At 35.2% G+C, this 14,458-nt stretch overlaps 1 protein-coding gene across 4 annotated transcripts in view; it reads left to right on the plus strand.

Moving 5' to 3' along the window:
- Positions 1–14,458, plus strand: part of DMXL2 (Dmx like 2) — a 159,561-nt gene that overhangs the window by 32,878 nt on the left and 112,225 nt on the right. For all 4 annotated transcript variants that reach the window (XM_082734764.1, XM_082734761.1, XM_082734763.1 and 1 more), the window contains exons 2-6: positions 1,835–1,960; positions 3,447–3,518; positions 6,299–6,377; positions 7,218–7,353; positions 8,009–8,075. In XM_082734764.1, coding sequence (XP_082590890.1) covers positions 1,835–1,960; positions 3,447–3,518; positions 6,299–6,377; positions 7,218–7,353; positions 8,009–8,075 — 480 coding nt within the window. The remainder of the gene's footprint in view (positions 1–1,834; positions 1,961–3,446; positions 3,519–6,298; positions 6,378–7,217; positions 7,354–8,008; positions 8,076–14,458) is intronic.

The raw sequence follows: 14,458 nt of genomic DNA on the forward strand, positions 1-14,458 counted from the left end.
AGGGATGGTTGAGGGAATGTACGGAGTCCAAAGTATCAACCATGACTCAGGCAAGATGAACCCGAGGAAAATCTGGAGTGTCAGAAGCCACCACTCACCCCCTGTGGTTTTTCCTGCGTGTAGAGATCTAGATAGATATTCTTACATCTCACGCTGATTTCGTGGGTGTTCAGGATGGCGTGGTAGATATCCAGCTCAATTCGGGGAACCAGCAGTGGCAACGAGGTTCCCTACTCCTCTGCCATCTTGCCTCTCTTCTCAATATTCCCTTTGAGCATAGCTTTCTTGAATGCATGGTATAGCAAATCTGCCTTGTCTATAAGAATGTAGTTATTTCCTCCCATAAGTGATTTTTTTCTGTATTTCCCTTGCTTGAAATTCTTTGTTTTTCTCTTGGTGAACTTTCTTGTATTTATAAATACATGTGTTGAAGATGGTTGATAGCAGTTACGGCAGGATTTTGGCTATGTTGGAAGTTTTAGTAACCAGTAGAAGTAGTGTTTGTTTTCCTATCCGCTCTTTGTCCTCATTTCCCTCTTTCCTTAGCAGCTGTATGTGGATCTTTTCAGAGGTTATGTTTTCACTTGTCAGCCCTGGCTGTTGGAGGCCTATTTTTGTAGGACAGGACTGTATTGTTTAAAGTTGTGGAGATGGTGGAATAAATTATTTTTAAATTTTTTTTTTGGTGTATATACATGCATGTATATATATGTAGCTTAAAAAAAAAAAAGATTTTATTTACTTATTTGACAGAGAGAGATGACAAGTAGGCAGAGAGGCAAGCAAAGGGGCGGGGGGAAAGCAGGCTCCCTGCTGAACAGAGAGCCAGATGTGGTGCTCGATCCCAGGACCCTGAGATCATGACTAGGCCAAAGGCAGAGGCTTAACCCACTGAGCTGCCCAGCCACCCCATACATGTAGCTTTTAATGGGGCTTTTTCATTTGAGAATTGGATTGTTAGGTTATTTGGAATATTTAGTCATAAGTTGAGTTCCAGAGAAAAAGTGTGCTCACTCTCTGCCCCTTATGTCTTCATAAAATTCACAATGTTGCAAAACAGGAATAGCATACATCAAGAAGTGTGGCAATAGGAAGAAACATTCGGTTTTACTGTGAAAAAGGAAATTTTCCAGGAACTTAATTTTGTGCTTCATTTTGCAGACTGGATAGTTATATTTGTTAACATTTTATGCAAATCAGTTTATTTTAAAATTAAATTTATTTTAATTAATTTTTGTGTGTGTGAAGCCACTTTGGGTTGGTTTCCTTTCCATCACCTCTTAATAGGTTGAGGCAGTTGGTGAGTTCAAGTTTAGTCTTTATTTTAGTGCATGTAATTCTGCTTTGGGGATTCATGTCTATTTCACTAGCTCTTTAAGCCATGTGGATTTGTGTTGGAAAACGCATCTGATTTCTTTCTTGATCTTTCTCAAGCCTGGTTTGAACCTTGGGAATACAACTGCAGCCCTCACTCCCTTATTACCCTCACATGGAGGTTTTATTCTTTAGGGTTTACCAAGATGAGCTTTGGAGGAAACCTCAGAACAGACAGATTTATGACTTGCAGGGACAGAGGGTAGTGTTTAAGAACTAGAGAATCTTTTCTTTCTTAGTACTGGTTGTTGAAAGATAATGCATGGGGTGTCATCATCCTATTTTTTTAATGTGAATTTTATTTTTCATATAACTTTTAATGTCTTACTTAGAAATGGATATCTTAATATTTTTACATTAGCTATTTTTGTAAAATATGTCAAAATGTTGTGGCAACAAAATGTAAGGTATAATTTCACAAGTTTTATATCTCACTTACTGTAAAACTCTTCTCTTTTAGGCATATGGATCAGGCTGTGATATTGTTATTTTGGCAAGTGACTTTGAGTGTGTGCAGATCATTCCTGGTGCTAAGCATGGAAACATCCAAGTCAGCTGTGTGGAGTGTTCTAACCAACATGGAAGAGTAAGGGATCTAATTACCTTATTAAATGTCATCTTTTAATGTATTCTTATCTTTATATACTAGGGTTACCTATAATTTCTTATTAATATACTTTAGAAGGGTATTGGTAGGTGTGGATAAAGTGATAAGATGTCTACAAATTGTAAGGTGCCATTAAGCTGATAATGTATTACTTACCAGTGTATATACTCTTTTTTTTTTTTCTGTGTATATACTCTAGTAAGATCTGTAGACCTCACAGCCCAGTGCACATTGATATTCTGCCAGTTGATAATTCTAGCAACTATTAAGCCAATAATAGGGAAGTCAGCCTTTATCTTCTCTGTGTAGCATTCCTTATCTCACCCAAATTATAACATTACAATTTTTTTAAAAATTTTACTTATTTTGTGAGATTAAGAGTCATTGAGGGTTGCTGGGGGGAGAGAGGTTAGGAGAAGGGGGGTGGGTTATGGACATTGGGGAGGGTATGTGCTTTGGTGAGTGCTGTGAAGTGTGTAAACCTGGCGATTCACAGACCTGTACCCCTGGGGATAAAAATATATGTTTATAAAAAATAAAAAAATTTAAAAAAATTTTACTTATTTATTTGACAGATAGGGATTACAAGTAGGCAGAGAGGCAGGCAGAGAAAGACAGGGGAAGCAGGCTTCTGGCTGAGCAGAGAGCCCGATGTGGGGGCCTGATCCCAGGACCCTGAGATCATGACCTGAGCCGAAGGCAAAAGTTTAACCCACTGAGCCACCCAGGTGCCTCTAACATCACATTTTTATCAAGAAATTTAGCAACTTGTGTCTAATATAATATCTGGCATATAACAGCTGCTTTTTAAAACTTCTTTTAATTTAATGAATGTTTATTTGTTGAATGAAGACTCTTAAGGTTCTTTCATTTAAATTTTTAGATAGAAGATCTATTTTGAAATAGTTCACATTTCATCATATGTACATCTCGTCTTCCCCAAAATATACAGCAAATGTAATATATATCAAATTGTGGTTATACATAAAGTAAATATAGCATACTTGTGGTATACTGTAGCAGTTCACTAAAGCCAGTGTTGTGCAGAAGAGTTAAAAATCTGTATAATATAAAAATGAACTTTTCTTGTAATAATTGTAATAATTTAAATAGTTTTAGTGTTCTAGAAGGTTTTTTTTTAAGATTTTATTTATTTATTTATTTGACAGCAATCACAAGTAGGCAGAGAGGCAGGCAGAGAGAGAGGTGGGGAAGCAGGCTCCATCCCAGAACCCTGGAACCATGACCTGAGTTGAAGGCAGACACTTAATGACTGAGCCACCCAGGCGTACCCAGAGAAGAGATTCTTAAGTCTAGTACTTTTTTAGTTTTACTTGTGGAATAGAATAAATCATAAATACTGTCTTGGGATTGTATTATATGTAATAGTTTATACATTATTGTGAAAGGATGTTGTTTTTGTTTTCTTTTCCTAAATGTTAATGCTTTGTTCATTTCTTTTTAGATTGCAGCTTCATATGGTAATGCTGTTTGTATTTTTGAGCCATTGGGTGTAAATTCTCATAAGAGAAATTGTGTAAGTATTAAATGGTAGTAGAAATTTTTTAGAGTTAAGTTTAGAGTCCAGTCAATAGCAGTGAAGAGCTCCTTAGGGGCCAGTGCTGAAGTTAGTCTGGAATATACATGTGAAGATGGTCTGGTGCTTTATAGGAAGATCTTTTACATCTACTAGGAATATACTTAAACATTTAGGCAATCTAGTTTTCTACCATATTGCTAATTGAGATTTACCTTGCTCAACCTTAGTTGAACTACTATTCTTTCTTGTCTAGATTACTAGAGTAGTCTCTGATATGTTTTACTTCCCCCTTCCCCTTCTCTCTTCTCAACAGCAGGTCATGACACAATTCTCTGCTTTAAACTCTGTATTTCTCATAGACTCAAAGCCAAAAAGCCTTAAAATAGACTGTAGTCTTTCTTCCCTCTAGTACCCCCTTACCACCTCTCAGAGCTCAACTCCTACTATTTCTGTCCTCTCTGATGTCACTCCAGCCAACAGTGGCATTTTTACTGCTCTTTGAACAGTGATTTCCCATCTTAGGGCCTTTGCACTGTTTTTTCTCTTGTCTAAAATGTTTCTTTCTCTAGACAGCTTTAGAACCAGCTCCTGAGGATCCTATAAATCTTTGCTCAATAATACCCTCTCAGTGGGGTCTGCCCATTTTAAAAAGTTGCCATTTGCTTCTGCCACCTTTATTTTAATCCCCATCCTCCTATTTTAAATTATTTTCCATAGCGCTTATGTTGTTATATTTGTTATTTATTGTTGAGAGTGTAAGCTCCATGGGAGGGTATGTATGGGGCTTTGTTTCTTTTGGTCACTGATGAATCTGAAGTACTTAGAACAGGATCTGGAACATAACAGATGGTTCTAAATTTTTATTTAATGAAGGAGTTAGGAACTTAAGTAGAGTCACCTATCAGCTGAGTGATCTAGCATATCACATTGAGAACTATTCAAATTCATTCTGGGTGCTGTATTTTATTTTACTTAAAATTCAGAAAACCTTATATAGTTAGAATCATATATCCTTTTAAAAATCACTACATGCATTAAGACTCCGTTATCACTCACAAATAGTCGAAAATGCCAGTGTGAAATCTGAATGCCAGGAGTATATATTTACCAGTAATTTTTTTAAAGTGTGTTCTTAAATGCATTAAAAAAGTAGATGTGATTTTTTTTAAATTATGCATTTGATTATTTAATATTTCAAAAAAAGTACAAATTAAAATATGATAGTATGAGGAAGTGGATATCAAATTTAAGAGTGATTTAAGAGTCACCTAGGGTACATATTAAAATTCAGATTCCAGACCTCACCCTCAAAATTTCTGCTCTGGAGTTGGCCCACATATTGCACTGTGAGAAATACTAAAGGAAAGAGTACTAAGGATGTTTGTAGTTTTTTGTGTGTGTTTTTTTTTTTAAAGATTTTATTTATTTATTTGACAGACAGAGATCACAAGTAGGCAGAGAGGCAGGCAGAGAGAGAGAGGAGGAAGCAGGCTCCCTGCAGAGCAGAGAGCCCGATGCTGGGCTCGATCCCAGGACCCTGGGATCATGACCTGAGCCGAAGGCAGATGCTTAACCCACTGAGCCACCCAGGCGCCCCAGGATTTTTGTAGTTTTAAGGAATGATTTGGTTATTACTCTAAAATAGATCTATTGAGCAGTATTTAAAGCAGTATTTGACTTTTGTTTGATCAACAATGGAAGGGTTAAAAAAGCATTATATTAAAAAATGTAAAATTTTTTGGATAATAAAATTCAGGTTTTGCAGTTATTTTAAAATTCTGCATCTTGATAGTCAAATTACCTTGAATGAAGTATTTGTGAAGTATTCAGAAAATATAATGAGAGGGAATTGCTGTGTGTTAAACTATTACTACTTGTCAGGCAGTTGATCTATAACTTGCCTAAGGTGACATGGCTTTACATTGCACTATATTTCACAAAAGGACATTTTATATTTATGTGCTACAAAGAAATACCAAAACTTTTTTTCACTCTATTTCATTGCGAAGGTCTTTGACTCTTACACTTTAAATCTTCTTTCTACCTTTTAGTATGAAAATGGTAAGAAAAAGGATGGAAGTTCTATAAATGAATACAACATATGTCATATAGGTTTAGGGACTGTATATATTTTATGGTTCAAATTTGCTGACTTTGGGAGATATTTCCAGTTTATTTTAGACATTGAGTCCATAGGATTATGATAATTTGCATTGCTTTCTAATGTGCATTTATTTTGTTTTCACAAACACTTATTGAGTGTCTGCATATGTTCCAGCCATTACAACGCTCAGGACACAAAGCTTATTATGGGTAATTATTGCCCCGAAGAGTTGGAGTTTAATAGGAGAGTCAGACATATGAATGGGTAAAACTCTAGTGGGACCACTGTTAGAATGGTAGTGTGTAGAGTGGTCTCAGTGCTGCCAGGATATCAGAAGAGGCCCCCCTGCAGAGGAGATGATTTGGTTGGGTCTTGATGGAAGCATAGCAATTTGCAGGTGAAGAGGAGAGAAACCGCATATCCCAGGTGTGAGAATGTATTTATAGATGTGGAAGGAAGCCTGAGAGAATATGCTTTGTTTGGGTGAGGCAAGTAGCTCAATATGGTAGGATAAATAATAAGTGGAACTATCTGAAGTTATTTTAGAAACAATATTTTTAAAATAAATATTTACATCTTTGCTTTAGATCATAAGGTCTTAAGAAAATGGTAAAATGGTAGTATTGTGGATATTACTTTAAAAAGTTACGTTTTTCTTTTTTCTTTGTTTCAGCAATTGAAGTGTCAGTGGCTTAAAACTGGGCAGTTTTTTTTGAGCTCTGTGACGTACAATTTAGCATGGGACCCTCAAGGTATTTGGTGATTATATTTAGGAATTATGAAGAGTAAATACTGGTTTTAAATGTATGATGACACTGTGATATAATCTCCCATAATAAGAAAGTGATCAGTAGTGTATTTTCTTTTTGCATGGATGAGTATGTATTTTATTTCTTGGTATGTACTGCTTTGTACAATGCTTAATTTACTGTTATTTCTGTGCTTTTCCCCCCTGCCTTTGAATGCTTTATTCCAAGAAACAGTGATGGTTTCCTTAGTTATTAACATGTGCTGTCCTCTACTGTTACTGCATTTAGTAAGAAATAAAATCAGAAATGGGGCTAAAAAAACCCCTATCTCATTTTATTATTTGTGTTTTAGGACATTTTTTTCTTTAAATTTGAAAGATTAGATGCTTCTAATGATAATAGCTATTGTTCCTTTTTACATTCATGATTAATAAAGGTAATTTTTATCTTACATATAGAAAAACAAGTTGCATTAATCTTTAGTTAAGTTTTATATCCTGAGAACATTCTGTGTTTATATATCAGAGGTTTTGGGGTTTGTTTTTTTATTGTACTTTTTCTTTTCTTTTTCTTTTTCTTTTAAAGATTTACCTGATATACAATAGCTCTTTAGCTCTTTGCCAGTAAGCGTTTCTTTTTTGTTCTCAAGTCTCTGCTGAGAACTGCTCTCTCCCTGGTAGTGGATTCTGGGATTTGAAATGGATATGCCCCAAGTATTTTTCATAGGTAGTATTGTTTATTACTTTTCACAGAAAAGTTCATAGACCTAAATACAAGCCCACATGTGCATTTCTTTCTCCAGATAATCCTTGCTTATTCATCAGGGCTTTCTTTAAATTTCAGATAACAGATTGTTGACTGCAACTGATTCTATTCAGTTGTGGGCTCCTCCAGGAGATGACATTCTGGAAGAGGAGGAAGAAATCGATAATAAAATTCCTCCAGTTTTAAATGATTGGAAGTGCATCTGGCAGTGCAAGTTCGTATCCATGTTGTTCTGTTCATTAATTTAAAAAAGCTTCCTAAAATATATTCCCTTTCACAGTGATCTCTATTTTTTGATAGTACCATTACATTTAGAAGCCTAGAAAGTGGACTTTTTCTAACCAAAACCCATTATACTATTATCCTCCAGTCCGTGCTGTAGTTGATTGTTTTAAAAAAACAAAAACATTTTCATAGTTATAACCTCAGAATTTGGGTGGATAAGATTGACATGTGGGAATTACTCATTAATGGATGAGATATGGATGGGGATGTGGAAGGGGAAGATGTGATGAAAATTACCAGCCACTCTTAAGTGGAAGAACGGCTGTACAGTTGACAGTATGGATTATGTGAAGGGGACCAATCAGCCAGGGAGGATGGTGAGCTCAGTTTTTTAACATGTTACATTGAAGATGTTGGTGGGACATATAGGGGAACATATCTTTTCTGCATGTTGATTGCATTCTTCTTTGGCTCTCCAAAGTGAAATTCAGATAAGTTTTATTAATTAATTTGTATTTTGGGGGAGGTGAAATTTTTTATTTTTAGAAAACTCTCTTGTTAGGAAAATCTTATTTTGATCTTTTATATATACAGTGTTTCAGATTTTTATAATTTTGACTCTTCAACTTTTTCTTTTTTTTTAGAACCTCAGTATCTGTACATTTGATGGAATGGTCGCCTGATGGTGAATATTTTGCTACTGCTGGAAAGGTAAAGAACCAAAGAAAAAAGAATGTTTCTTTTTCATTCTCATTTTCAGTTTTCTCTTCTGTAAAATTGGGATAATCCTACTCTGCAAAGCTGGCCAGAAGAGTGATAGTATTTGTGAAAGGTCTGGTATGTTGCCCATAGGTAGGAGGCACTTGGGGAAATAACTGCTGCTACTGTTGTTATTATTATTATTTGACTGTTCTTTAAAACTTATATTTTATAAAATTAGTTTTTATGCTTAAAGAATAGTAAATGTAAATAATTTAAACAGCAAAATAGTACTACTAGACTCACAATGCAAAGAAGCACCCCTTTCACTCCGTGCTTAATTCCTGTGTCCCAGAGGCAGTTACTCATCAAATTGTGTATTTTGGTATTTCCTTTCAAGTTCCTAAAATAACTTGCTTATGATCCAATTTCTTAACTTTTTTCCCTTTCAGTTTTATGTATCCTCTCTTGCCTCTGTACTATGGAAGCTGGGGCTTGAGGCCCCCAGCTGCTGTCCCCATGTCCACTTGTGCCACATACACATGTTCACTTTCCTTCCTCCCATCTTCCTACTGTAGGATGGCTATCATACTTGGGTAGATGTTCACATTATTAAGATTGTGTAGAAACTCTTTGTAGAATAATTACTTTGGAGTTACCAGTTACTTTTTTTTTTATTCTTTGCTTCATTTTCTATATACCTAATTCATCTGCAAACCTCTGGCCATCTTTGGATCTCCTCTGGGTAATGTAATCCCACCTAGGAGGTATCCTGAAAATGTGTGTTCTTTTTTGCCCCACTCTGGCTTAGTTGCTCTCCAAGCCGTAAAATAGCAGAGCTATCATTTTTGAATTTTCTTTTACCAGCCTCAGGAGATTCTCTTTGCCCTGTTTCTTAGCATCATTTATCTTCTTTCTTTGCTCTGTTGGAGATACCCTCTAAGTAGGTTCCTGAGAAGGGTGAATGGGCAAAAAAATTTTTAAGGCATTGCAAAGCCTAAACAATTATTCTTCTTTTGTGCTTGATTTGGCTAGGCATAGAATTGGGTTGAAAATTTTCTCTGAGAATTTTTTACATCCTAGCTCTGTTGCTGTCTAGCTATCAGTATTGCTACTTGAGAAGTACAGTGCTGTTAGGACTGCACTCCCCCCATCTCCAGCTTGTAGAGGTTTTAAAAATCTTCCCCTTTTCCCTGGTGTTCTGAAATTTCAAGATGATGTCGTATGGTCAGTCATGTATAGATACCTCAGTGTATACCTCTAAGGGAAAGACTTTTGTGTTCAGACAGTTTGGTGGGCTTGTTTAATCTGAAAACTCATGTCTTTCATTCAGGAGATTATTTTGTATTACTTTTTTGGTGTTATTTCTTTCCCTTCATGTTCTCTTTTTTCTCTTTTTGGATTTTCCCTTACTCAGATGTGGATTGTTTTTTACTGATCCTTTAATTTATCTTTTCTCTCTTCTTCCAGTCTCTCATTTCCTCACCTTTTTGTTTAAATTCTGGGGGATTTTTCAAGTTTAACTTTTTTTTTTATTATGTTCAGTTAGCCAACATATAGTACTTCATTAGTTTTTGATGTAGTGTTCAACAATTTGTTAGTTGTTTATAATACCCAGTGTTCATCATCACAGGTGCCCTCCTTAATACCCATAGCCCAGCTTTAGCTTTGAAATAATTTTTTCCTGCTATCACATTTTTAATTTTCAAGAATTTTTTTCTTATTCTATGAATCTTCATTTTTAAATATTTTTTTTATTTTTTTAAAAGGTTTCACTTATTTATTTGGCAGAGAGAGAGAGACAGACAGAGATCACAAGTAGGCAGAGAGGCACTCAGAGAGAGAAAGAGAAGCAGGTTCCCTGCTGAGCAGAGAGCCAGATGTGGTACTTGATCCCTGGACCCTGAGATCATGACCTGAGCCAAAGGCAGAGGCTTAACCACTGAGCCGCCCAGGCACCCCAATATGAATCTTCATTTTAAGTTATAAAATACTTCATAAGTCTAAAGGAATATACTTGAAATATATAGAATATCTATATGTATATAGAATACATATATATATATATATATATATATATATTCTATATACTATATATAGTATAATAATACACATTTACCTACTCCCTGATTTGGGACAAAAACATAAACCAATGGGTTCCTTATCTTTCTGCTTGCATCTTCTCTTTCCTCTCCCACCCAGACAACCAGAATCCTGCATTTTAAATCTTCTTTCTTTCTTTTTTTTTTCTTTTTTGTTTCACATGTATAAATTCCCCAAAAATACGTTTAATTTTTCAAGGTTTTGAACTTATAAAATTATACCATAAATTTATTGAAATACAACTTCAAGATATTAAAAAATCAATTTGTGATAATTGCTATTATGTACTTCTTGGTTAATGCTTCAGTAACAAACATATTTAAAAATCACAAAGTAAAATTTTAATTGTGCTTCATTGTATATGGAATTAAAACTTTTATATTATACTACTAGGCAAGAAGAGGTTTTCTAAGAACATCAGGATTCACCCTTTTTGAGTTAATCTCTAGTTATAGACCACTCAACTGTTTTGTGGCTGAGTAATTAGTTGGCCCAGAGGTGGTTGCTCAACAGGTTACAGTACAGACAGGAAGAATCCACAATAATATAGACAGACTGCAGCCATGTGCAGTTCAGTAGTGAACAAATAACTAACAATTTCAAAGTAGCAAGGAGTGTCAAAAACATTTTGAGATATTCACAGTTGCTGTCATGGAATGCTAAAACATTTGTGATTTCTGTGAGAGATAGAGACGTGCCACTAATACTACTTTGGTTTGTTGCTCATATTCATAACTGAAATTTAGCATTTCCTTCAGTTAGCAGTTATGAAAATAGAGAAGTAATTGTTTTACGCCACTTAGGTTCATGGTAACTCTGGGTCTTAGTTGGGCTTTCTCAGGAAGCAGATCCCGAGACGAGGGTTCTGGTATAAGTCATAAATAGGGGGAATGATCACCAAGAAATGTCCTGGATTTGAGGCAGAGAAATTAGGGTGCTTCAGAAAGGGTACATTATCATGCAAGTGATTAACAAGCTTGGATCTGAGTATTTCTCGGAGCCAGTGTTCCTCAGAACATCATATTCCTCACACATGTCCCTCAGACACATCGGTTGTTGGTTGGGGGCTAGTTAGGGCAGGGCATTAATTATCAGCAGTCAAAAGCAACTCCTGGAAAACCTCAGGCAAAGATACATAGATGCCATCAGTTAGAACTGGCACGCTAAAATGCTAAGACATGAGAGGAAACAGGGTATATATCAAAAGTATCTTAAAAATCTTGAATTCTATCCATTGGCCCCTTGACTTAGGGGACCTCAGGTAAAGAACCCAAGACCTAAAATCTGGACATCTGTGGTTTTGTTTTTTTTTTTTGATCTTCCGCATTTATTCATGTGGAATAATTTTTGGATATGGTTTGAGGGAGAGGTCCTTTGATTTTTTTTCTATATGGATATCCAGTTGTCCAGCACAATTTATCGAAGTCTCTTCTTTCTTCGTTGCTGTGTTTTACCACTTTTGTCATAGACAAAAGTTTGTCATAGACAACATGTAATGTCCATATTTGTGTGGGTCTGTTTCTGGGTTATTTTCCTCTCACTGGCCTGAATTACACCAGCCACCAGTCCTAATTGCTATAGCTTTTAAATTGCCTTGGTATTTGGTAGAGCAGGTCCCTCCCATCTTTAAGATTATCTTATCCAGGGGCGCCTGGGTGGCTCAGTGGATTAAGCCGCTGCCTTCGGCTCAGGTCATGATCTCAGTGTCCTGGGATCGAGCCCCGCATCGGGCTCTTTGCTCAGCGGGAGCCTGCTTCTCTCTCTCTCTGCCTGACTCTCCCCCTACTTGTGATTTCTCTCTCTGTCAAATAAATAAATAAAATCTTTAAAAAAAAAAAAAAAAAAAAAGATTATCTTATCCATGCTTGGCCTTTTGTGTTTTCAAACTAGTGTTTCGGTAAGTACCCAGTAGTGGAATTACTGGATCATATGGTCTTTCTGTTTTTAATTTTTCGAGGCACCTCATACTGTTTTCGTGGCTATGTCTGTTTTCATTTCCACCACCAGTGCACGAGGGTTCCGTTTTCTCCACATCCTTGCCAAGGCCCTTTGTATTTTCATGTAAATTTTAGGATGAGCCTGCTAAGTTTTATTTATTTATTTAAAAGTTTTATTTATTTATTTTTGAGAGAGAGCACACACAAGCAGTGGGGAGGGGCAGAGGTGGAAAGAGAAGAGACACCCTGCTGAGTAGGGAGCCCAGTGAATGCGGGGCTCAATCCCAGGACCCTGAGATCATGAACTGAGCCAAAGCAGGTGCTTTACAGACTGAGCCACCAGACACCCCAAGCCTGATAAGTTTCAAAAAACTAACAAAAATCTCTTGTGATTTTGATTGGTACTGTATTGACTCACTAGGTCAGTTTGGCATCTTTACAACTGAATTCCCATCATGAATGCAACTTAGCCCTTCATTTACTTTAAAATGTCTTATTTTTCTCAGTATTGTTTTACAATATTTTTTGTAGAGGCCCTAAGCATTTATTAGATTCATTCCCAGGTATTTGATGTTTTCAGTGTTATAAATAGTATCATTATGTAAATTTCATTTTGTAATTGTTAATGGTAGATAGAAAAGCAAATAATTTTTATATATTGGGTTTAAACCTAGCTAGCCTTAATATAGTCACTGATTCTAATAAACTCTCTGTAGATTCCTTTGGTTTTCTATGTGCATAATTATCTGTGATAATGAGAGTTTTATTTCATTTTTTTCTAACTCTCAATAGTTGTATATCTTTTCCTTTCCTTTTTAAATTACAGTATCTAGGACCTTTAGTATAATGTTGAAAAAAGTAGTGAGAGCAATTGTCTTTTTTTTGTTCCAATTTCAAAAGGATACCCTTCACTCTTTACCTCTAATTATGATGTTACTGTAGTTGTTTACTGTTGTTGTTCTTTCTCAAAGGACTTTTCCTTATTTGTAGTTATTAGAGGGTTTGTTTGTTTTTTTAAATCACAAATGATGTTGAATCTTAGGAAGTATTTTCCCTGAATCTAATGAGGTTATCATTTTTACTCTTTCAATAAGATGGACTTATTTTCAAGTATTAAATAAACCTTGTGTTTCTGGAATAACTCCAGCTTGATTGTAATGTATTACCCTTGCTGGATCTGGTTTGCTAATATTTTGTTTAGGATTTGTGAGATCTCTTAGCGTGAGATTTGGCAAATAATTTTTCCTTTTTTAATAATGTCTTTGACAGATTTTGGTATCAGTATCATGCTGGCCTCATAAAATGGATTGCCAAGTTCCCTTTTATATACTGTTATGAAAGAGTTTATGCAAGATCAATTTTTTTAAAAGTGTAAGATAGTTAACTTTTTAATAAACTTATGTTAGAATAGTTTTATATATACAGAAAGACTGTGAAAATAGTAGAGTTTCCTCTATTTTTAAAATATGTTAATATATTCATTACAAATAATAAACCAATATCGAAGATTGATGTATTTTTATTCTCAAATATTTGCTGGTGAAGCCATCTGGACCATGAGTTTTCTTTGTAGGTTTAGGTTTTTAAATAGTTACAGGGCTATTTATATTTTATATTTCTTTTTTATTTCAGTTTTGGTAAGCTATCTAGAATTTGCCAGTTTTATCTAAATTTTCAAATTTAATGGCATAAAATTGTGCTGAACATTTTGTCTTTCTAATATCTGTAAAACATGTGATTTTGTTTTCATTTTTGGTATTTGTGTCTTCATTTTCTTGATTCATCTCACAAAGGGTTTATCAGTTTTGTAAATCTTTTTGAAGAACTATCGGTTTTGCAGACCTATGTATTATATGTTTTCTGTTTTATTTGTGTTCAGTTTCTCTTCTGGTTTTTTTTTTTTTTTCAGACTTCTTTAGATGGATGTTCTTTAGCTTTCTTTATTTGTAGTATATACACTTAACACTGTAAATTTCCCTCTAAGCTTCGCTTTATCTCACAAAGTTTTTTTATTTTTTTTAATTTTTATTTATTTATTTATTTATTTATTTATTTGTAAGAGAGAGAGAGTGAGAGCGAGCACAGGCAGGCAGAGTGGGAGGCAGAGTCAGAGGGAGAAGCATGCTCCCTGCGGAGCAAGGAGCCCGAAGTGGGACTCGATCCCAGGACGCTGGGATCATGACCTGAGCCGAAGGCAGCTGCTTAACCAACTGAGCCACCCAGGCGTCCCTCACAAAGTTTTTTTAAATTCCATGTTTTGGTATGTATTATTTTCATAATTATTCTAAGCATACATTTTTCTAGTTTTTGTTGTGGTTCATTCTTTGATCCATGAGTTTTCAAGAGAATGGGTTA

This window comes from Mustela nivalis, assembly GCF_964662115.1.
Source record: "Mustela nivalis genome assembly, chromosome: 6".
Lineage (NCBI taxonomy): Eukaryota > Metazoa > Chordata > Mammalia > Carnivora > Mustelidae > Mustela > Mustela nivalis.